This window comes from Schistocerca serialis, chromosome 3, assembly GCF_023864345.2.
Source record: "Schistocerca serialis cubense isolate TAMUIC-IGC-003099 chromosome 3, iqSchSeri2.2, whole genome shotgun sequence".
NCBI lineage: Eukaryota > Metazoa > Arthropoda > Insecta > Orthoptera > Acrididae > Schistocerca > Schistocerca serialis.
This window is the reverse complement of record NC_064640.1, coordinates 504637082-504660979: the sequence shown is the minus strand read 5'-3', so window position 1 is coordinate 504660979 and position 23898 is coordinate 504637082. Positions and strand designations below refer to the sequence as shown.

At 37.9% G+C, this 23898-nt stretch overlaps 1 protein-coding gene across 7 annotated transcripts in view; it reads right to left on the bottom strand.

Annotated features, from left to right (window-relative positions):
- Window positions 1-3243: 3243 nt before the first annotated feature.
- Window positions 3244-23898, bottom strand: part of LOC126470388 (beta-1,4-glucuronyltransferase 1) — a 323239-nt gene continuing 302584 nt past the window's right edge. For all 7 annotated transcript variants that reach the window (XM_050098223.1, XM_050098226.1, XM_050098221.1 and 4 more), the window contains 4 exons: window positions 16878-17663; window positions 10817-11059; window positions 9066-9295; window positions 3244-5864 (listed from right to left, as the gene is read on the bottom strand). In XM_050098223.1, coding sequence (XP_049954180.1) covers window positions 9098-9295; window positions 10817-11059; window positions 16878-17663 — 1227 coding nt within the window. In that variant the 3' untranslated portion in view covers window positions 3244-5864; window positions 9066-9097. The remainder of the gene's footprint in view (window positions 5865-9065; window positions 9296-10816; window positions 11060-16877; window positions 17664-23898) is intronic.

The window sequence follows — 23898 nt, the reverse complement described above, 5'->3', positions numbered from 1 at the left end:
CAGTGATGGTATTGTGAGTATTTGCAGTTCTTTGAAAAGGGGCCTACAATGAGTTCTTGGAGAGTTGTGTGTTATGATTCGTACAGCTCTTTTCTGAAATTTGAAGATATCTGTTAAGCTTGATTTAGTTTTACCCCAGAACACTGTACCATAAGACACAATGGACTGAAAGTAAGCAAAATACACTAGTCTAGTACAGTCTGTGCTGCATACTCTAGATAATATCCTCAATGCAAAACATGCCGAATTGAGCCTGTGGGATAAGTACTCGAGATGGTCTTTCCAGCTTAAGTTTTGATCAATGTGCATGCCCAAAAACTTTGTGGATTGTACACTATCTTCTTATCCATTAGTTTTAACTGGAGGTCCATATCTTGAGTTGCTTTGCCATACTGTATATAATTTGTTTTACTTAGATTAAGTGTTAACTCATTAGCATTAAACCAATGTTGAATATATTTCAGGACTATATCAGTTGTGGTGGTTAATGATTTTTTTATCATCACTTATAATTATGCTAGTGTCATCTGCGAACAACATTATTTTGGTAGAAATATTAGGATTTTTTATGTCATTTATACAAAGCAAGAATAATTAAGGACTGAGAACACTGCCCTGTGGGACACCTATTTCCAATTTCTTTGCATCTGAGACCCACTTGATTTTCTGATTTTTATGCTCTGCGATGATTTCTACCAACTGAGTTCTATCTTGAAGGTAAGATTCAAACCACTGCTTCACAACTCCCCTTACACCTATTGCCTCCATCTTGTTTAACAGAATTTTGTGATTTACTGTATCAAAAGCTTTAGATAAATCTAAGTTAATTCCCACTACACATTTTTTAGTGTCAAGGCTCCTGACAATCTCTTTGGTATAGGCATGGATAGCTGATTCTGTGCTGTGGCCTGAGCGAAAGCCATGTTGATTGCAGTTTAGAAGTTTGTGAGCATCTAAGTAATTTGTGAGTCTGGTTTTCATTAATTTCTCTAGAATTTTTGAAAATGATTGGAGAAGGGATATTGGTCTATAATTTTCTACCTTGTATGGATCTCCTTTTTTAAACAGAGGTCTAACCTTAGAGATTTTCAACCTCTCAGGAAACACACCTTCGCTGAAAGACAAATTGGCAATATGTACCAGGGGCTTTATAATTTGTTGGGCAACTCTTTTTATTATTGACACAGGCACTTCATCCACACCTGCAGACATTTTTGATTTTAGACTCTTTATCACCTTTAATATTTCATTATCATTTGTGGGAGTTAACAACATACTACTGTCTACTTTTGGGGCTGTTAATTTCTCATGTTTAGTAAAGTTTTTACTTTATGACACTGGTACACTTAAAAAGTAATTATTAATGTAATTTGCCAGAGTTTCATCTTCTTTTGTAGCCTTGTGAACAAGGCACACCACCAGAGATTGTTGAAGGTGCCTGCTGTATCTGTTGTTATTCCTACTTTGTATTTTGTGCATTTCCTGTATTATTTCCAACACGCAGTTAACTGCATCGTCTATTGAACTTTTTGGTGTGAAGCTATACTGACATGGACAAAGGTCAAAGAGTGTCCTGTGTGACTGTAGTCAACTACAGAAGAGTCTCTCCTGCACCTTAGCCAAAGTGTTCAAGAGGCTGATGGGCCTGTAAGTCTAATTACATTGATATGAGGACTAAGTTTTCTTCTGCTGAAAAACAATTGTTTAATTTTATATCAATTTGCATTGTGTGTGTATGCAGCCAAGCAATTTCTAAACTAATGATTTTATCATTTGGAGGTAACTTGGAAATATATGTTTAACTGCACTTGGATCAATTAGTATACAATATAAATACAGCATAAACTTATAGCCAGTCAAGTAAAACACACTGGATGATTTCACATTTTCTAAACCCTTCACTTTTTGGTTTTTAAGAGAAATGCAAGCAGTAAAGTTCATCGTAAGGTGGGCATTGCTTCAAATGACTATGCTCCAATGGCAAGTAAGCAGTTGGTCAAAAGTTTCACATGCAGTTGGCTGTTTAATAAAACCCACTGGTAACTAATGATGCCACATATAAAATGTAAGCAAGTAATGCAACAAAATTACACACACACACACACACACACACACACACACACACACACACACACACACACACACACACACACACACACACACACGTACTGGTAAGTGTTTTATCCACACAGAAGTCAAGAAACTTTAAACCGACTCCTCCTCTCAGTAGTTTGCAAGCGTATATTTCAGTAGCACAATTTCTACAGTTGCAAATGCAAACATGCAACTTTTTAAACATCAAATGTGTCGTAGGCTTTACATTGCCTGTAAAAAATTGTGTCTCTAAATACTTCTCTTATAACAGAATTTTGTTCTTCATAAATATGAGTACAGTGACACAGCGCAAGGCAATGATGATAGTCCAGCACCGTCTCTTAATGACCTTACTGTCTTGCGGCGTCCTTTTCTTCCACTCTGCACCATTTAGCACAACATTCATGTTACATACTCCATATGAGGTTGAATTTTGCTGGTGCAATGTACTTTCAACCATGTTTAGCTCAACTTAACATGGAAATTTAAATGAAGTTAAACTACATAGGCAGACTTGTTCCCCGTATTTCTTGGTCATATCTGTGGAAAATTTAACTGCGAACATACACAGAAGTCACTCTTCTGTACTTATCTTTGTACGAAGTGTTTAATGCTATTAAAATGTGGACTGTTTCCCATAAATACGATAATTGCTTAAATATCATTGTATAAAGTGTGCGTAAGTACTGGCATTACAGATAAATACTTGCTCCCCTAGCATATCATCATTTGCTGAAAAACTCAGCTTTGTATGTTTAAACATTTTAAGTACTGTATTGGAATGTTGTCTTCACATGGAGCACCTGTACACCTGTAGACTCCAAATTGGTGACTTTTCAATATCACTGCAGGTGCTAGTGAAATCTAACATGGAGTATTAAAACTTAATTTGACGAAGAGAAGTATTTGTGGCTGTGAGGATTTCTCTAGCTAACAATAGAAGAATGTGTGTTTTTTCATCTATTACCATCAAGGGGGGGACAAGAACATGAAAGAACGACTGTTTTTCTTTGTTGAAGTTCCAATCTCTCAGCTTACCATATAGTTGTATTACTCCTTGAAGATCCAATTTGTATTTTGTTGTGCTGCATTTTAGTTCTTGGTTGCACAGTAAGGAAGAGAATGACAGTGAAATTAAAACCAAAGCTATAATTTGAAATATGTTTCTTATTACACAAAGAGACATACACTCACACAGTACTTTCTTTCTGACATTTAAAAACATCATATTTCACGAAAACTTAGGATCGCAACTACAATAAAACTGACAGTTCCACACTGACATGGTATCGAAAATATTCATTTTGCAAGTACATAGTGCAATCTTTTTTCCTTTGTAAATGTTCATTGGTACTACATTAAATTTGACACAAAATAGACAGCACTAACTTTGATACATATACAGGATTAGTTAAATATAGGAAGGAATGCTACCAAGTACAAAGCATTAATTTTAGCTAACAAGGGCCCATTCCAACCTGTTTGTCCTCTGAAAAATGGATCGCACAACCTCTTGACTCACAAACATGGTTTTTTTACTATGATAATTACTATCCCATCACCCACTTACCACCACCATGCCCCATCTCTTTCAGTATCAGTTTCAAAACACTCATCCAATAATTGCTCAATTCTGAAGAGACTGATCAGTAGGGAGATTAGTCCTTTCAAGACAGCCATAAGAGTGCTTTGATAGTAATACAAAGAGGTGATATACTCTTTCAGCATAGATAGTTCCACTGTATTTTACAATAAACATTTTACATTCATCTCTGGCTCTCTCAACAAATACAGACTATATACAACATCTAAAATTATTTCTTTATTCAGTTAACAAAATTTTCAACACTTTTCCATCTTTAATTCACTTATCAAGCTTTATCTTTCATGTTCAAATAGTTGTTACTATTTAACAAAGCTTATATGCTACATAATACTTATATTTGAGTTAGGAACAAGTCTAACTGCATTTTTTGTGATATTTCAATGAGACTTAACATAACACGAAAGACAGTAATGTGAACACAACTGGCTTCAATATTTGGATGCTTTGAATTGCCTGTAATGAAGTTTCAAACAAATTTTCTGAGACATTAATACTTTGACACCTATTTCTGCTCTAAAGTAGTAACACAACATAAAAACAGAAATTCTGTACAGCACACCAATAAAAATATATGCTTGAGATTGTTTTTCCAACAACCAATTTTGCTTTATTACTCTGTAGAAAAGTTAGGATCGGAAAAGATATTAAGGCACAATTTACTCTTGTCAGTTTACAAATTGGTGTAATGTACTGCACATTAGTTTTTCCACTACTATGAAGAAAATAGGAGTTTACATCTATGTATATCACATTTTGTATGACTATAATGGGTCGCCATTTAAAGCTCAAGAAGTGGTCATTTGTATCTGAAGGAAGAAATAAAGGAAAACAATCTCATTAACAGGAACTTAGAAAGTTAGAAACATTGACATAAAACACAGCACAAACTCAATCATGGCACATACTACAAAAAAGTGACTTCACATCACAAATTATACTAAATTTGTTTACACTGCCAGTGCCATTTTAAAGACACTACTCAGAAATAACTTAAGTATATGGCAACATAATGAACACACAAATAGTGTTTTAATAACTGAGATACAGTAAAAAATAGTTTCTTCCTTGTCCCATGTATTGGTGACAATTAGGAGTCTCTACACTCATCTCTGAAAAATTGTGCAATTCATCCTTCACACTCTACCCATTATAGAATACTGCATGCTAATGTCAGAGCATACAAACTTATCCTTTTTTAATTTCTACACTGAAAATATAGCCTGCAGCCCTAGCTATCTCAGTACTTTGAACAAGAACTGTTAATAAGGTATCTCTCAATTGTTTCATAAAATACAACATTTCACAAAGTCATAAATATCCAGATACATACACTGTTTACTGTAAGAAGTAATCTTTCTAATTTAACTGTGCGCCAAAAATTGTGCCAATTCCTTCATATAATTTCAACATGTTCAGCTTCTTAATTTTTCACCACTCCATTACATTTAATCCAGTTTTGCCCCACAGTCACAATGCACACATTTTATACAGTCACACTTCAGTCGTAGGCAACTCTGTACGAAGTCCCAATTTCATTTTGTGGAAACTACACCCTGTAGGAATACCGTAAAAACAAAACCGTGCATTTATGGAAATATTCACTATATACATATATTCTCCACATGACGGGTGTAATACATATGTAAATCACAGTAGCATAATGTCCACGATTTACGAGCATAATTTGAGCTACAGTGAAGTACATATACATATATAATTTTCCACTTAAAGCTGTACCTCCATCTAAACTATGAGTGAATAATTTACACTGCACCAATTTCCTCAGTTCCTTATATTTACTCTAACACATCCCAGCACACGAACTATAGAACTAGCACTCACATAGAAAGCACACCAAAACTATTATTCAGAAGTAGTCTTTCACTATACAACATTCACAGTCTATCACCTAGCAAATCACAGAGAGCATAGCCCTAAACAACAACAACAATAATAATAAAAATAGCAATAATAATGATTATGATGATGATAATAAGAATAGTTATGACAATAATAATATTAAATAACCAACAGTAGCAGCCACAAAATTAAACATTGTGCTGCAAACTAATTTGAACATCTGAACTGCTCCATATTGAAAGATATGCCTCTATTTTGCAACTAACATCAAATCCATTGGTTAAGTACACCAGAAAGACATTACCTGCAACAAAAAATTATTTCATTTACATTATAAAGTGCATTAAAACTTTATGAAGGTGGCAAATGATGTTTGATCACTGCTGTGTCCCCCACTGTAATGGACATGCCATCAAAATATTTGTGGATTTGTTTGTTGGCATGAACTGTGTATTTCAAAACCACCACAATTACTGCAAAGAAATATTAACTATTTTATGTTGAAATGAAAGTGGCGTTTGTGTTTTTTGAATATGAATTTTGACATGCTTCATGGTCATACTCACTCTCTCTCCAATCCAAGTTGCTACATGGAAGGAAGTATCTACTTCTCACATTACTTCACACACAGATCTTAATTATATTGCACAATTATCAGTTCTAGAGTGTATTCATTTGATGAAACAAAGTAATTTTTCACAATAGCATTTTTTTTTTAATATGCCTGGCAAAGTCAACATATCTGGGGGCAAGGAAACTCAGCCCTCTAGGCAGGATCTGGTCAGGGTGTGTGGGATGAACTTTGCACACACTTTTCTTTTCTTCAAAACATTGAGGAAAATATCTAAAATGTGCTTTAGAGAAGCTGCCGCATTGCAGATTGTGACAATGTTTACATTCTGTAATCGCACATTCACTGCTTATTGTTGCCCACTCATAACTAATGGTTAAATGCTCATCAGTTGTTTAGAGCTGTTAGCTGAAGCTACCACTTAAATTGCTATGCTGATTCTTATACACCAAAAATAAAATCAGTTCCTGGACTTTACGGATAGATTGTGTATACTGTGTATACTACAAGCCATCTCATTGCGGACAGCATCCAAAATAAAAGTGTCTTGGTTTCAGATACATATAAAAAGAAACAATATTAGTGTTGTAAAAGAAGAAAATGTTTCTGTATCTGCCGGATGAAGAGCAGTCAGCTACTTAAGTTCATTTACCATGTAACAACTGGAGTAGATGACATTCCTACTGAATTATTGCAAAATTATTACATCTGTGACCACCACCACTACCATCAGTTGTAGTCTAGTACTTACAATGATTTGTTAAGAGTCATGGACAAGTGCAAGAAGTACACCCTTCACCTTTTTACCTGTGTGGCAGTCCTTTCTACAAAGAATGTATAATCCTAGCACGGGGGAATCATATGGGTTCAAGCATCTCAGTTGCAGACATGTGCTGACATATTTTGCATGTGAGAGTTCTGTAACCATCCTAAGACCACTGAAGTATGGGTGCCATCTTTCACACGTTTCTCTTTTGCCTCGTCTTCACTGAAATAGTGACACACAAGTGGGAGAGGAGCAGAAGGAATATATGCTTTGGCAACTAGTACCTTTATGTCAATGTCTGTGTGAACTACATCTAAGGTGGTTAGTTTTTTTTATAAGATAGCTTTCACTCTACTTTCTTAGTCCTTAGTTAACCTCTGCCTGCATCCTTCCTCTTCTGTGATGAGGGAAATAGATCTGCACCTGAGGGAGACACTCTACATTCTTGTCTTTTCCAACCCGCAGTGATTGTTGCATTTCCCTAGCTGCCTGAATCGTTTGAAACATCAGGAATTTTCCAACACACAAAACCCTAGATGGGCATTTGCATGTGCTGATGTTCATATCAGCATTATTTTTCTTGTTAAGGCATTAGTCTCCACAGTTGGTTGTCTGTGTGCTGATTTAAATGATGCACTGTAGTTAGATGACTGCATCGTCTTAGAGATAACCTTTTCTTCAGAATTTGGTATTCTTTGGTTTTGTTCCCTCTAGTTAACTCCAGGATTCCAACTGGAGCTAGAAAAGCTCTAATTTCACAGTTAATGCCCCTTGGCATGAATAAGCATATTGTTTCTGGTTCATTAGTGGCACGGACATACCTTTCGCATGTTTTTTCTCTCTTACTGTAGTATGTTAAAATCTTTAACATTTAAAGTTCCACACAGTATTCGAGTTAGAAGGCATTTCTTCCAGTCAAATTAACCAGGCTTACGATATTTATTTAAAAATGGTGTATTGAATGTTAATATAAATTCATCTGTTTTTTATTCGCATGTTATCCACTTTTTTTGACTATACTGCGTACTTCCATCAGGCCTTCTGGTTTCCAATCTTACTGTAATTCTGCTGCATTTATGTCCATTATGCCTTGGCAGTTGACAACACCTACACTTTACATGGGTGTGGTTTGCAGCTCCAGTCTGAGTGGGTACTCTCCAAGTTAGTTTATTTTAATTAAATCTGTTACTTGGACTGTTGCTTCTTCAAGGAGGAGAAATATCTCTGTAGCTTAAAATATTAAATGCAGCAGTTGAAGCATCTAAACCTTTGCTTATAAAGAAATGGAACAGTTAGAACTGATAATCTTTTACATTTTTCCTATGAACACTATTTTTTATATATTCTGTTATTTCTATGACAAGCTTGATTGGGATGACTACTTGCCCAAGTTCTCTAGTTCATTCTGAAGTATTTACTGTTAAACATTCCACTAAGAGTTCATTTAGTTCAGAATTTGATAACCGCATTTGTACAAACAGTCGGCGATCTGCAGTCCAGTCACGCACAGTTCCACTTATCTGTCAGGAGGTCTTATGCAATGAATATGTGGGTCATTTTCAAAAGGTTACCCACTGGTAATAGTTTCATCTGAACTGCCATCTATCCCATTGGCATACAGCATAATTTAATTTTTCATGGTTTGTTACAAAGATACATGTCTTCCTGATTCTGAGACATAACTCCCATGTTATTTATTATGAAGGTTTGTACCTTCCTCACTATCGAGTATGTGAAGCCAAGGTCCTCAGTCCTTTTACCACATAATATTCCTCCTTTGCAGACAATGGTGGTTACTGAAACACACTGAGATTGTGATAATGGCCAACTGACCAGCCCTAGCTGGGAACCCCAGTAGTGTGATGCTCCTGTACCCAGCCATCACTCACTAGACCTTTGAAGGCCATATATAGGGCTATCAGAGGAAAGCAGTACTACATATACTTTCCATATCTGCCAATTATTACTCACAAAATAGTTAGAGGCCTCTTAGTGAGGACCGCACAAGCATGGAAGGGTTAATTCCTTTGCACCACCAATGGTGTTATATGAAGACAGAAGAAAATTCAGATTTGCCAAGTCACCACTGACATTTTAATGTAAGTCATAGGGAAGAACTAAATGAAATGTAAGAAAAGTGCACTTGTGTACTTTAAGCTCATAATTACCTGTCTCAGGATAATGTGCGTGTGTCCAAGTGTTACACTGCACAACCTTTTCTAACACCATATAGTACCTTCAGTTCAGGAAAGATAACTTTCTTGATGAGAGCATTGGTTTTTGCTGCGAACATTGCCCTCTGTGGATCTTTCTTCAATACTTTTATTCCAGGCTTATGCACCAAAAAAGCATTGTCCAGAATTTGAAACTCATAATCCAAGACACAGAGAGCATATCCCTGAAATGGAAGATACCGTAATTATTACATTCACTTGGAGCAATTGGAAATTACTAAACACACTGAATTTAGTCGAAGTTGTTTGAGGATGCAGAAAAAGAAAGGATACCAACAAAAAAAAAAAATGCTTCTTATCTTTTACACTTCACAGTGACACTATATTAACCAAATTTTTTCCCACAGGAAAAATATACTGGCATAAATGTTTCTCGTTTTGACAGAAGTATTAGGGCTTCTGTGACATGTGTGTTATGAAGCTCTGCATTGTCTTTTGCAGGGAATTAGAAATTCAATTATCTTTACACTTTTCATTACATTACCAAGAAGTGCACAATTTCCATATAATTATTTCCCTTGTTTCTGTTCTTTTTCTGTGACATAGAAGAAATATCTATTTTGTCATTTTTACCATGCTGCTTTACTCAACTCTGTTGTATGCACTTTCCTTTATTTGTGAAAACAGCTACCTCTATGTTTTGTAGTTTACAGAAATAGTGATATCATCCAATACAACCAATTTTATGATTATACTGAAACATTTTGTAGAAACAGTAAGAGACAAAGTGAGTCAATGTTTCTTCACACAGTAGGGCACAAATTTTTGGTGTTTATGTGCAAAACACTCACACTAACCCAACTTAGTCATGCTGCTGGCAATGTAATGGAACTAGTCTGACCAATGAGGAGACATTAACTGTGTAGAATGGAAAGCTAAAAATGTTAGTGATTGATAAAAACTGTTACAGGAGCAGAACTGCTCGTTAGTTAATCAGACTGTACTATTACATTATATCGTGAAATGACATTGAAAGAAACTTAAGATAAAACTGAGGCAGAGTGTTCTGAGTGTTCTGAGTGTTTGGCATATGTTGGGATGCGGGCAGAGACTACTGGTTTTCAGTAGCTGTTGTGCAAAAACTTATAAATAGGACTTCACTGTGGTTCTAATGTCTAAATATGTTTTATTAATTTTATAGATTGCAGCTAGTAGCTCCAATATTTGCAAGTGTGAAACAATCTCTCACCATGACACATTGAATATAGACACATTGAATATAGACACATTGAATATAGACACATTGAATATAGACACATTGAATATAGACACATTGAATATAGACACATTGAATATAGACACATTGAATATAGACACATTGAATATAGACACATTGAATATAGACACATTGAATATAGACACATTGAAGATCAGATAAATGAAACTCATGAAACAGAGGTAGAGACGTCTTTAAATAAAAGGTTAGCTTTACCTCCACCAGTTATTTAGTAGGCATCACACCACTGGAGTTACCATGTCATTGTCTACCCCAAACTTGTGGACTGATGCACACTAAGTGTCTTGGGGAGCCTAGAGTGTAATGTGGACTTCGAGCCCACGTATAAGTTCATATTTTTCAGACACACAAAGCATTAACACTGGTGAATGGAGTAGAAGTGACAAAATTAAATAATATCGAACCAAAAATAAAAATATATATTCATTAGAAAATATGTCCAACTCACCTGTGGCATTTTATCACTCTTTCCTTCCCAGCTAAGGCGCTCATCATACAGTGGATCCTGATGGGTACCAATGAAAATTGGTTCCCAGTGTACATGGTAGCCTATGCGTTTCCCAATATGAAAGACATGAAGCCCTTTTGTGATGTTGGCAGCTAGCCATTCTTTGGATTTTGGCACATTGTGACATCCTGGACACAGTTTCTTATGGAATGGAATTGCTGTCCCATTCTTCAGCATCTTTACCTGAAATAATTTTAAAAACTCTGAAATATTTGTATAACAAAATAAAGTAAAACTTAGTCTGAGTTTTCTTCCAACAAGGAATTTAGCATCTCAAAATTCTATCTTTTTTGGTGGGAAAGAGTAGGGAGAATACAGAAGTGAAAAATAATCGTAAAAAAAAAAAGTGAAGAAACAAAGGAAAAACTTAATGCAGACAGTAGTTTTTAGGAAGTGTTGAAGATATTTCAAGTTAAGGAAAAATATTTGTTTTATTTTAGTAGCAAATCTAATTGGATCAAATATATGAAACAATAGCTGAGAAAAGGAGTTTTATCTATTTTAAATACAAAGAAACAAATTACATTATCAAGTTGATTGAAAATCATAATGAGAGCTAATTTAACTTATGAAAACTGTACTACCACAGAAAGGCTAAATGAGTCACAGGTGAACGCCTAGAACATTATAGAGCTGACCAAAAACTTTTTATGCTTGCTGTCTAAACGTTTCACTATATCGTTGTCATTTTAGATAATCAGGTAAACAATCATTTTGGCAGCAGCATAATATACTTATACAACAGTGTACATGGTGTTGCAGAGTTGAAGGATTATTCTGGAGTTAGTGTTAAATTTATTTTCTCTGTATGATGCACCCTACCATTTGCAGATAAGATTTTGAATCAACTGTACAAGAATACTATGACAAATCAGTGTATTTAATTTGTCAGACTGATACTTTTACTGCTTTTAAACCGCAATGTATTTTTTATATTTCATTGCAATCATCATCATGCTTACTACACTTTTGGTATTCATTTGATTTAACAACTTTAGCTACTTCTGTAATACTTACATTAACATTATATAGCCTATACACCACAGGACTTTGAATTAAATACAAAATATTTTTCATTTTGTTCACATACTTAATGAGAATGAAATTCAATCAAAGGAATTATTACACACAGATATAAACATACAACAACCAAAGCAGTCATTAAGAAAATTTCTACTGTGTACATATTGTCGTGATGGAAATTATCTTTTCTTGAACAAAAAACTGTCTAAAGGAAAATTCAGCAGGTTTATATCATATTTTAGAAGATTCCAAAGATGGAGAGTAACTCCAGTTTAGATCATAAACTGAAGGGACAAGATACTCTAAATATTAAAAGCCACAGAAATTACTTGGCTGGCATCATTTTAAGTGACCTAACCTGATCCATTTGCTGTCCACAACTGGATTCTGCCGAAACATAATACTATGGACTAATTTGACATTCTAAAATGAATTTTTTGTTTGCATATTGGAAATTCTCTTATTATGCCAATACGCACACTATGAACATTAGTATTAATATCGTCATTCACAATTGTCTTCACTTTCATGCGTACCAGAATGCCGCACTGATGTGTGTGACTGTCCGGTTATTGAAACTTCCTGGCAGATTAAAGCTGTGTGCCTGACCGAGACTCGAACTCGGGACCTTTGCCTTTCGCGGGCAAGTGCTCTTCCAACTGAGCTACCGAAGCACAACTCACGCCCGGTACTCACAGCTTTACTTCTGCCAGTACCTCGTCTCCTACCTTCCAAACTTTACATAAGCTCTCCTGCGAACCTTGCAGAACTAGCACTCCTGAAAGAAAGGATATTGGCCTAGTCAGAATGTTCCGTCGGCGTATCCAACGCCTTGGGCGTGCACGGCGAGCCCGGGTCATCATCCTCGTCCGACAAAATGCATACAACCTCCTCCTCGGCCTCAACGTCCGACGTGTCCGACGCCACCTCCTCCATTTGTAAACAATGAATCATGTGGCAGTCAGTGTGCACAACATTTAAACGTGATATTAATGACTCATCACCAATAGTAAATTCATTAGACCCAAAAATGTAACAAGCCCTGTGTGTTTTATAACCATTCCTGGCTTATTTTTAACATTGACGGTTACTGGACGTCCTTCAACTATACGTTTCAAAATAGACGCGTAAGGACGCCACCTTTGCCACTCAAATTCCTCGAACACAATAACATTATGCACACGAGGATCATAACCACCAAAGCCAAATTCTGAGCAAAGGGGAAGGTATACATGCTGCTTCCTTGACAAAATTTTTTCCACAAGAGTTGATTTGCCTATATTTGCGTCTCTATATAAATACAGCTGTTTTTTTACTAACCATTTGGGACCGAAAGGCCTCATTGTACCAACGGACCACACGCCCCACCCAGCCATTTTACTTCAAATGACACTCGCTAAGTGCACGGACAACAAATTTCTTCGCCTGAAATGATTCAAAATATTTTTCTATAAACCTCACACGTGACCAGTTGTTAACTAAAAATGAATCAGTGTAATCAATGTAATTCGTGCGTTCTGCCCATCTACGAAGATGTACATTAAATGATAAGGATGAGTCATTACAATTTGATATTGGTTCTGCATCTGATTTAGTAATATATATTAAAGCCGTTTTCCTACTCCTACACTTCTGCGCATCAAAAGCACCATTTATACTTCCAAACATAAATTCAAGTCCACTTCTAACCTCAGACAAAAGTTTACCCTCGGCAAGCTTTAAATATGCATGTATATGTGACGAATTACCTCTTGCGAAAGGTTCCTCTGATACACAATATTCAATAACGTTCCAAATAGGGTCGGGCACACAGTTTTAATCTGCCAGGAAGTTTCATATCAGCGCACACTCCGCTGCAGAGTGAAAATCTCATTCTGTCCGGTTATTGTCTCGCAATCCCCACCCCCCACCCCCCATCCCATGCCAATGAGCCATGGACCTCAAGAGGGGGTGGGGGTCAGCTTGTGTGCCTGCAAGATATAGGTGTGTGCCAGAGTAACCCGTGGTTCCTCACGAGTGGCAGCAGCCTTTTTGGTAGTTGCAGGGGAAACAGTGTGGATGATTGACTAGTCTGTCCTTTTAAGATCAACCAATATTGCCTTTCAGTGCTGGTACTACAAATGGCGCAAGGGGGAAACAACAGCTATTATTTTTCCCAGAGGGCATGCAACTCTACAGTGTGGCATAATGATGCCGCCATCCTCTTTGGTAAAACATTCTATGGATAGGTTGAAGTTAGATGTAATGGGAATTAGTGAAACACCCTGCAGGAAGAATGGGACTTATGGTCATATCAGTATACAGGAACCCAAGAGTATGTCGGATATTGAACAACAAAACAGGGATGTGGGTGAACAAGGATGTGAAGCCAGTACTGTAGCCAAGATAGACACATGGCTGACACCCACCACAGAAGTACAATTGTATGTGCCTACTAGCTCCACAGACGATGAGATCTATACAACGTATGAGGAGATAAAAGAAATTAGTCAGTTATGGGAGATAGTTATGGGAGATTAAAATTCAATTGTGATGGGGAACCAGAATTTGATAGCAGGAAAATGAAGAGGAGGAAAAATAATTTTCAAATATGGACTGGGGGAAAGGAGTGAAAGAGGAAGCGACAAGGTAGAATTTCGCACAAAACAATTTTGTCATTGCTACCACTTGGTTTAACAATCATGAAGAAAATTGTCTAGGTGGAAGAGAACTGTAACACACAAAGGTTTCAAATTGATAATATAATCTGAAGACAGATTTCAGTACAAGATTTTAAGTTGCAAGGTATTTCCACTGGCAGATGTGGATTCTGACTGTCATTTACTGAGTGAGAACTGCAAATTGGAGCGAAATTGGGAAAAGAATGGAAATTTAGGATATAGGTCATAGATAAAATGAAGGAGATATAGGTTGTCGAGAGCTTCAGAGGTGAAATTAAACAATGTTGGACTGTAATGGAACAAGGAGTACAAAAATGGATAGCTTTGAGTAATGAAATAGGGATGGCAGCAAAGGATCATACATGTAAAAAGGCAAGGGCTATTATAAACCCCTAGATAACACAGGAGATATTGAATGTAATTGATTAAAAAAGAAAATATAAAAATGCAACAAGTAAAGCAGATGAAACAGAACACATATCTACAAACTGAAATTGACACAAAGTGAAGAGTGACAAAGCAGGAATGGATAGAGGTAAACTGCAAGACTGTAGAAGCATGCATAACTAGAGGAAAGATATATGTGACCTGTAAGATATTAAAGAGGCCTTTGGAAGAAAGGGGAGCATTGTATGAAAATCAAGGACACAGACTGCAAGCCAGTACTAAGTAAAAGAGGGAAGAACTGAAAGGTGGAAGGAATGTACAGTGGATCTATATAAGCAAAACAAACTTGGAACATAGAAGAGGAGATGGGAGATACAACACTGCTAGAACAATTTTACAATGTACTGGAACTCTTAAATGGAGAAGGACCTTGGAATAGACAAAATTTCCCTAGAATAATTTAGATTCTTGGGAGCACAAGCCATGACAACACTATTCCACCTGGTGAGCAAGATATTTGAGACAGGAAAAATATCCCCAGACTTTAAGAAGAACACTGTAATTTCAATTACAAGGAGGGAAGGTGCAAGTAATAGAAGACTATCCAGTTTAATGTGTTATAGTTGCAAAATAATGACCTTAACTAATTTCAGAAGAGTGGAAAAGCTGGCAGAAGCTGATGTTGGGAAGATCACTTTGGATTTTGGAGAAATGTTGGAAGACACGAGGCAATACGGAGCCTATGACTTATTGTAGACCATAGGCCAACCTTCATTTACAGCCATTTTAGATTTAGAAAAAGCTTCTGATAATGTAGAAATTCTGAAGGTAGCAAGGATTAAAAAAATAGAGAACAAGAGGTTATTTACAAGTTATACAGAACTCATACCGCAGTTTTAAGAGTTTAAGGAGATAAAAAGGAAGTAATAGTTCTGAAGGGAGTAAGACAGGGTTGAAGCATAATCTTCATGCTATTCAATCTGTATATTTAAGAAGCAATTAAGGAAATGAAACAATAATATCTCAAGAGAATTTAAGTTAAGAGAAAGGAAATAAAAACCTTGTGGTTACAGGTGCCTTAACTCTGTCAGAGATGACAAACAATGTGGAAGAACAGTTTAACAGAATGCATGATGTCTTGAAATGAGACTATAAGGTGGACAACTATGAAAGCAGAACAAAGGTAATAGAGTGTAATCAAATTAAATAAAATGATTCTGAGGGAGTTTGATAATAAGTTTGAGACAAAGTAGGAGGTGAGTTTTGCTATTTTGGCAGTAAAATGAATGAATGCTGAAGTAAACAGGAATGCAGTTCTGCAAAAACAGGAATTTAACATCTAATACAAATGTAAGTATTAGAACGTCTTTTTGGAGGTGCATGTCTGGAGTTTACCCTTGAACGAAATGAAATGTGGATGATAAGCAGTTAAAGCAAGACGAGAATAGAAGCTTTTGAAATTTGGTTCTATACGAGAATACTGGAGGTCAGATGAGTAGATCGATTAACAAATGGGGGTGGTACTGAATGAAATTGTGAAGGAAGGAAACACATTTATGGCAAAACTTGACTAAAAGACATGACCAGCTGATAGGACACATCCTGAGGCCTGAAGAAATCAGCAATTTGGTGCAAGGGATAGAAATGTGAGAGGGGGGATCAATGCTTGACTACAGTAAGCAGGTCCATTTGGATGTAGGTTGCAGTAATTATGGAGAGACGAAGGGGCTTTCACAGGATAAATTAGCATGAAGAGCAGCATGAAAGTAGTCCTCAAACTGACCGCAAGTTATTGCTCAAGAAAATAGGTAAACTAACTAAAACCTAGGGCATATGGAAATACAAGCTCTGCAGAACATATGACGCTTTTCACAATAGTGCCACTGTTCAGACAAATGAATTGCATCTTAGTTGTGTAGAATAAATCTTACCAACTGCTCCTTATTTTCGGGAAGCGTTGCACCCTTCTCCAGTTCGAAGATGGAGAGTGGAAATACTTTCGGATTTGGTCGTAGTAGAGGTTTATCCTGCCGACGGATCATCTCTAGGAAATCTGGAATGACACCAGGACTAGGGTAGAGTTCGATATCCGACGGCAGTACGTAATGGGTAGTGGCAGACTCGCGCGCGGCGTTCCTGCCCACGTTGACAGGATACAAGATGCGGCTGCGCGTCTTGTACAGCGACGCCGCAGACACGTTGACCCAGGGTGCGGGCTTGTTGCAGTCTGACAGCCCCTTGGCAGAGGCGTCGGCGGAGCGCGGCAGCTCCTTGGGAATGTGCCGCGAGCTGAAGAACACGTGGAATGTCACGTATTCCGCCACGAGAGGCGACAGGCAGTCGCGCGCCCAACGGATCGCTTCCAGCGTTGGCTTGAAGTCCGTGCCCGGCGCGTGCACAGATAGTGACACAGGTCCCCGCCACCTCTCTAGCAGTGGCTTCAGGTTATCAAGGAAGGTGTAATCGGCGTGTGTCGTGTACGTTATTGACTCCCAACAGTGGAACGTCCGATCGGCGCGCACGTAATTGTACAGCACCCAGAAGTCGCCTCGCTGTGCCATGCGCGGCTCGCTGGTGCGATCGTAGCACTTTATCACTTCGCTCAGCGTCTTCTCGCGCTCGGTGACTGGCTCGGGGTTCGACGCAGGTGGGTCCACTGTTGCGCCGCTATTCGGTTTCCTCGTGGCATTCGATGGACCTGCGCCACTGGATGCCATCTGCAAAAAGTAATTTTCTGTCAGAGATATGATTCAACAACAGTGCCAAACGCTATGCACACGAAAATCCATACCCAAAAAAAGTACAATAAAAATAATATTTCTTCTCTATCAGTTCACAGATGGAACGAAGAACAATGAGGGTTTATACCGTTCTGGGTGAGCTACTATTAGCCTCATTTTTATCTTCACGGTATCTGGTGCATGCTGAAGAGATGTACATGTGGAAGAAAGACATGAAAATGCCAAAAAAAATATTGCGGAATCATGAAGATATTCAATCGACAAGGTCAAACATTTGAAGAGGTATGCAAAACAATTGGGAAATGGTAGGGGGCCGTTAAGGAAATGATTTTCAACTGCGGTGTAACTGAGAATGAAGAATGTGTATGGGGCAGCATGTCTGTCGAAAACCACAGTTGTGGAAAACGATGACAACGGGTGCTAACTGCTTCATGGTAACTACAGACCGGATTATATGCATCATAAAAGCCTTAAAATATGCATGAAAAATGATTAAAAATGCATGAAAGTGTTGAAATATCCAACATCAAATAATAAAAAACCATGGTAGTTACTGCGTACATTCTACCTCAAAGTCAAACCTGTGCATACCAGTTATGAGGAAGAGCGCCGGCTACGCGAAAAATCGGTGCCTTTAGAACGCGGATATTTTCTTAATACTTTCTGATATGAGTTAGGAAAGGGGCCTTTCTGGGGCTATTTTTTAAAAATTTGCAAAATTGGGGCGCATACAGTGTTTCAAGAAGTGTTCCTTCTTTGCTACTGTTTTCAGTAACATGAGGATGCGGTGCGAGTGAGTCGCAGCGAAAGAATCAATGTATAGGCCAGCTTCGAGATATATCGCACGAGGAGGGTCATGCTCAAAAACTCCTTAATGTTTTATTTAAAAACATTACAATCATGAATTTTTTTGAGCAGCATTAACTTTTAATTAATACTATTGGACCAAAGCATCATTTACAATTTATTTTACACTTTTCTACTATTGTAAGCATAAACAGCCAAGTATTGTTCTAAATGTTCGGTAGGAAAATTGTGTCTTCGATCACACTAAACTTTTTACGAGCAGAAAAGGACTGTTCTACATCTGCTGAGGTAACTGGACAGTATTTGAATGTGGGTGCTATGTTGTCTCTTATTGTTTCTGGTTAAAGCTCACCCATCCCATTAATAAAACTATCAATTTGGCACAAGGGTTCGAAGCCTTGGTTATTGTTTAAAACGTTTTTCAAACTTTTCTTTAAGTTTTCTTGGGCCTACGGAAATGAGTTTAGTAGAATAATTTTATTTATGTACTGAATAGATTGATTCAACGCCATACCTTAAGCTTTTTAATACTTGCAGGTATATGGGAAAAATGAGTGCTGATCACAGCAATGTCTTTTTCTAATACCGTAATCATTGAAAGCTTCCTTGCGCTGGCCAACTGCCAAAGCCTCTGCACTATCTAAGTCTTTTACTGCCCCTCTAATGGTCTCGAAATGTTCATCGTAAAAAAAAAAAAAAAAAAAAAAAAAAAAAAAAAAAAAAAAAAAAAAAAAAAAAAAAAAAAAAACCACACAGCTTCGACCCACGTAGCCCAACAAACTACCACTGGTTCGGGAGGTAAGGTCACATCTGGTAGTTTCTCTTTGTAGGTCTTTATGCGAGCTGGAGCCTTTAGAAACACTTTCGTTGTGGATGAAATCAGTTTATTTACATTCACAAACGTGGAACGTACTACTTAGGCAAGGCGATGTACTCCATAAGCAAAGCACGTCACATTAATCAAATAGGGATAAAATACTGAGGGCTTTTCGTGCTTTGGTCATATAGGGAGCGGCATCTGAAACAAACACAAACAGAGTTTTATCTGCAGAAGACTCTGGAAATATTTTTCTAATACCCTCATTCACAAATCTGGCGACCGTAGGATGATTTACTTTTTCAAGTTCTTTGCAGGCCGCTAAATAGAAAGGAGGCGGCTCTTTTTTTAAAGCACCAACAATCAAATTTGCAATGTAACGGCCACAAGTGTGTGTAGTTTCGTCAACTGAAATCCAAATAATGCTGTTCTTGAGTTCATTGTGTATTTCTTCCAGAACATTACGTAAATTGTCGGTATGTAATTTTTAAGCAATGTTGATTTATCTGGTATATTTTGATTTAAGGAATATTTGCCCAGGAAGTCTTTGAGGATAGATTTTGTAAGTTTGTGAAGACGAATATCGCTGGCAATGAATGCTTCACATAGATCCACGTTAAACCGACTTTTTTAGGTTACGTTTGGACAAATCCCTGCTACTGCAACTCGCTGTTGTCAGAAGTTGTGATCCTGTCTTCTGCATTCCTGCGATATGGTCTATTTGAAACTTTTTTTGCACGAAATGCGCCATCTCTCATGAACAGGAAACAATGGTGGTAGTAAACCGTACGTACTTTTGGTGTAGAATCCGAATATACAATAGAAACGGTGATTCCCCATTTGAAAATACGAAGTTGATCCTGCCCACGCGGGAGGGTGGTTACGAAGTGGGCAGTTGCATTGAAGGCGGATGTCCCCTTCACTAATATTAACTTTTCACCCAAAATATGTTTTTCGTATGATGCGTCGTTCAGATGTATTTAGCTGTCTCAAGTTAAAGAAATACCACGTATGTAGCCAAAAATACATACGAACATAAGATGATTCATTCGAATCATTATAATTAATCGCCCAAACGAGCCATGGAATATGAACCTAACTAATTACATAACTTTCATCTGGAAGGTGTTCATGAACTCAGATACGTCAGTTTCGTGGTTATACTTATTGTTTGCATGTCCTTGTTTAATCTGAACTGAAGATCAACTGCTCTTTCATGACGTTTAAAGGTTATTTTAACATTATGCTTCTGATGAATAACTAACGACTTAGTAGGCTAATAAGTTTGCACTTGCAGCCTAATAAAAACATACGAAAGAGACATTATTTCAAATTCCAAAGTAGCTGAAATGAAAGATGTCTACAACAAAGACAGAAAATCAGTAGTAGTCAACGAGATTAGCGTTGAACATCTTGAGCACATTACATCGTATAAGCATTTAGCCATAGCACGAAGAAACAATATGATATGAAACGGAATGATAAGTTAAAATCAGTATTAAACGCAGATTTGTTGCACGGTCTCTGGGAAAATTAAAGTATGGCTCCTAAGGAGTCCTTACCAAGTAGGCGTGACGAGACGTGAGAAGAAGTCAGAAACGTACTTCTAGGATCGTAATAGAAATTCTCGAGGAATTTACATGGGAATCCCTGGGAGAAAAAACGACGCGTTTCTGTTCGGTAAATTTAAAGAACAGGTATTCGAACAATACTGCGCATCTATTAACCTGCCACCGTTGTGTATCTCGGGTGGGGATCATGGGACTAAGAGAGATAAGGAGATATACAGAGGCATATGTTACCTTTCCCACGTTAAACGGGCGAATGAAACAGGAAATAAAATCGATAACATTGATACGATGTCTCCTCTGCCATGAACTGTGTAGTGGCTTGATCAGTGCATATGCATTTGTAGCTTCTGCCAATGTTCCCACAATAAAATGATTACGAAATGCGTCAAAAGCATTGTTTGTATTACACATACGCTGTGTCAACCCCTCATGGACGTGGGGATTCCAACGCACTGCTTCATTTCGACGACGCAGCTTCTTTTCACATGCCAGCTTCTAACGTCATTGTTAAGCGTCAGCCGAGCAGTTAAGTCATGACAACTTGTCTCAAATTTAGTTTTATATGTCAAATGTTAATTTAAGCTGAAGGCCCGTTTTCTGCATGGTTCAGCGCGTCGTAATATAAATGAGTGTGTCCCACAAAGTACTTGTTTTATATGCATGTAAATCAGGTTTATAATATGTTCATTCAACTGGGCTGACAGGACGATGGAAGTGCTGAACGTACCAAACTGCTAAAATAAAACCTGAGTGGAATGTTCCGTATTTTACGCCATGGCATTTGATATGCGTAGTTCGAATCTGGAATCTGATTTATTCAACAGAATCCACTTGGGTAGAAATGGATGGTTCTTAAGTGATGTCTTTATTTATTACGATTCAAATATCGCCGTCGATGGAAAAACTAGATATCTGAATACAGATATTTTTGTCTTCTGTTTCGACTGAGATAGCTGAACTTTCAAAAAGACCCTTTTTTATGAGAAAAAGTGTAATAAAACAAACGAAACAGTGTCTGCCTTAGTGGATTAGCTCGTGTGAAGTACCCCCCACAAAATCTGTTAATAAAAGCTGGTTCTGAATTGTAGTAAAGGTTACATACCTAAGAAATGATTTCTATAAAGGCAGCCAGAAACGAAAAATAATCACTTGACGACGATTGATAGAGTGAATCTAAGTAAAATGATTGGTGTAAAGAAACAGTTATTTGAAAGCAGTGCCACGTTAAGCCAAAATTCTGTTACATCAGAACCAACTCCTAGTCAGTTAAGTCTTAGGCTGAACATAGTCGGAAGCAATGTACCCACACGTACGTTAAGTATGATCCCGTCTGTGTATTGTCTTGTTCAGGTTACTCCAGGCAAACGGTTGTAACTTATCTGCCAGCACAACCCGTATTCACGTGATGGTGACAGATATACCGGGTGATCAAAAAGTCAGTATAAATTTGAAAACTGAATAAATCACGGGATAATGTATATAGAGAGGTACAAATTGACACATTCTTGGAATGACATGGGGTTTTATTAGAACCAAAAAAATACAAAAGTTCAAAAAATGCCCGACAGATGGCGCTTCATCTGATCAGAATAGCAGTAATTAGCATAACAAAGTAAGACAAAGCAAAGATGATGTTCTTTACAGGAAATGCTCAATATGTCCACCATAATTTCTCAACAATACCTGTAGTCGAGGAATAATGTTGTGAACAGCACTGTAAAGCATGTCCGGAGTTATGGTGAGGCATTAGCGTCGGATGTTTTCTTTCAGCATCCTAGAGATGTCGGTCGATCACGATAAACTTGCGACTTCAGGTAACCCCAAAGCCAATAATCGCACGGACTGAGGTCTGGGGACCTGGGAGGTCAAGCATGACGGAAGTGGCGGCTCAGCACACGATCACCACCAAACGACGCGCGCAAGAGATCTTTCACGCGTCTAGCAATGAAACCCCATGTCATTCCAAGCATGTGTGTCAATTTTTACCCCTCTATCTACATTATTCCGTGATTAATTAAGTTTTCAAATTTATACTGACTTTTTGATCACCCGGTACTAGGGGTGCCATTTCATTCCACATGTACAGTCTCCATACGGGGATAGCCTCACTGTTGTGAATTTAATCTGACTGGAATTTCAGCGGACGCTCGGGATCGGGACTGCCACGTTCGCGCTGCGCTAACAGAGAGCTCACTATGTCCACAATTCTTGCTGCGCACGTAATTACGTAGGATCGCCTCTTGCAGCTAAACACACTCAATATTCAGACAAGACAGAACACACTGAACGACTGGAGACGAACTTCCATATTCACAGGCTATGTACATTAGTATGTTCTGCAGAAATGATCAGCATTTGTCATTTCTGTTCAGCATGTGTCCAGTTGGCTAGTAGGCATAGGGTCCACCATGGGCCCTGATAAGTTGTTGGATGCGTGATGGCATCGACGCGTATAAGGCGCGAAAATTGCGTCCTGTGGTATAGCCATCCATGCTGCATCCTCCTGGTTCTATAGTTCATATGCAGTGGTTGGCAACTGGCCACAGCGCTGCACCCGTTGATTCACCATATCCCACACATTTTCGATTGGCGAGAGATCTGGTGATCTGGAGGGCGAAGGCAAAAGGCTTAAGTCCTGTGGCACTAAGAAGTCACCTGTTCATAGAGCAACATGTGGTATTGCTGAAAAATGGCGTCTAGGTCACAGGGTGTCATTCATGTAGTCATATTGGTCACTGCACCAGCTGTGATTTGTGAGTGTACCCATTAGCACCGCACAACATAAAGCCTTGAATTGGCGCCTTGGGTTTTGTGCGAATGCAGTCACTGTGATTCCGCTCCCCGTCTGCTGTGAACCAAAATGCGACCATCATTTTCAAACAGAATAGAATTTGGATTCGTCCGAAAACACTATCTGATGCTATTCCTGTCCACAGTGACGTCGTCCCATACACCATTGCCGTCCAGGATGTATCTGGGATGTATGCCGCAGGTTTGGTCCAAGCTCCGTAGCATT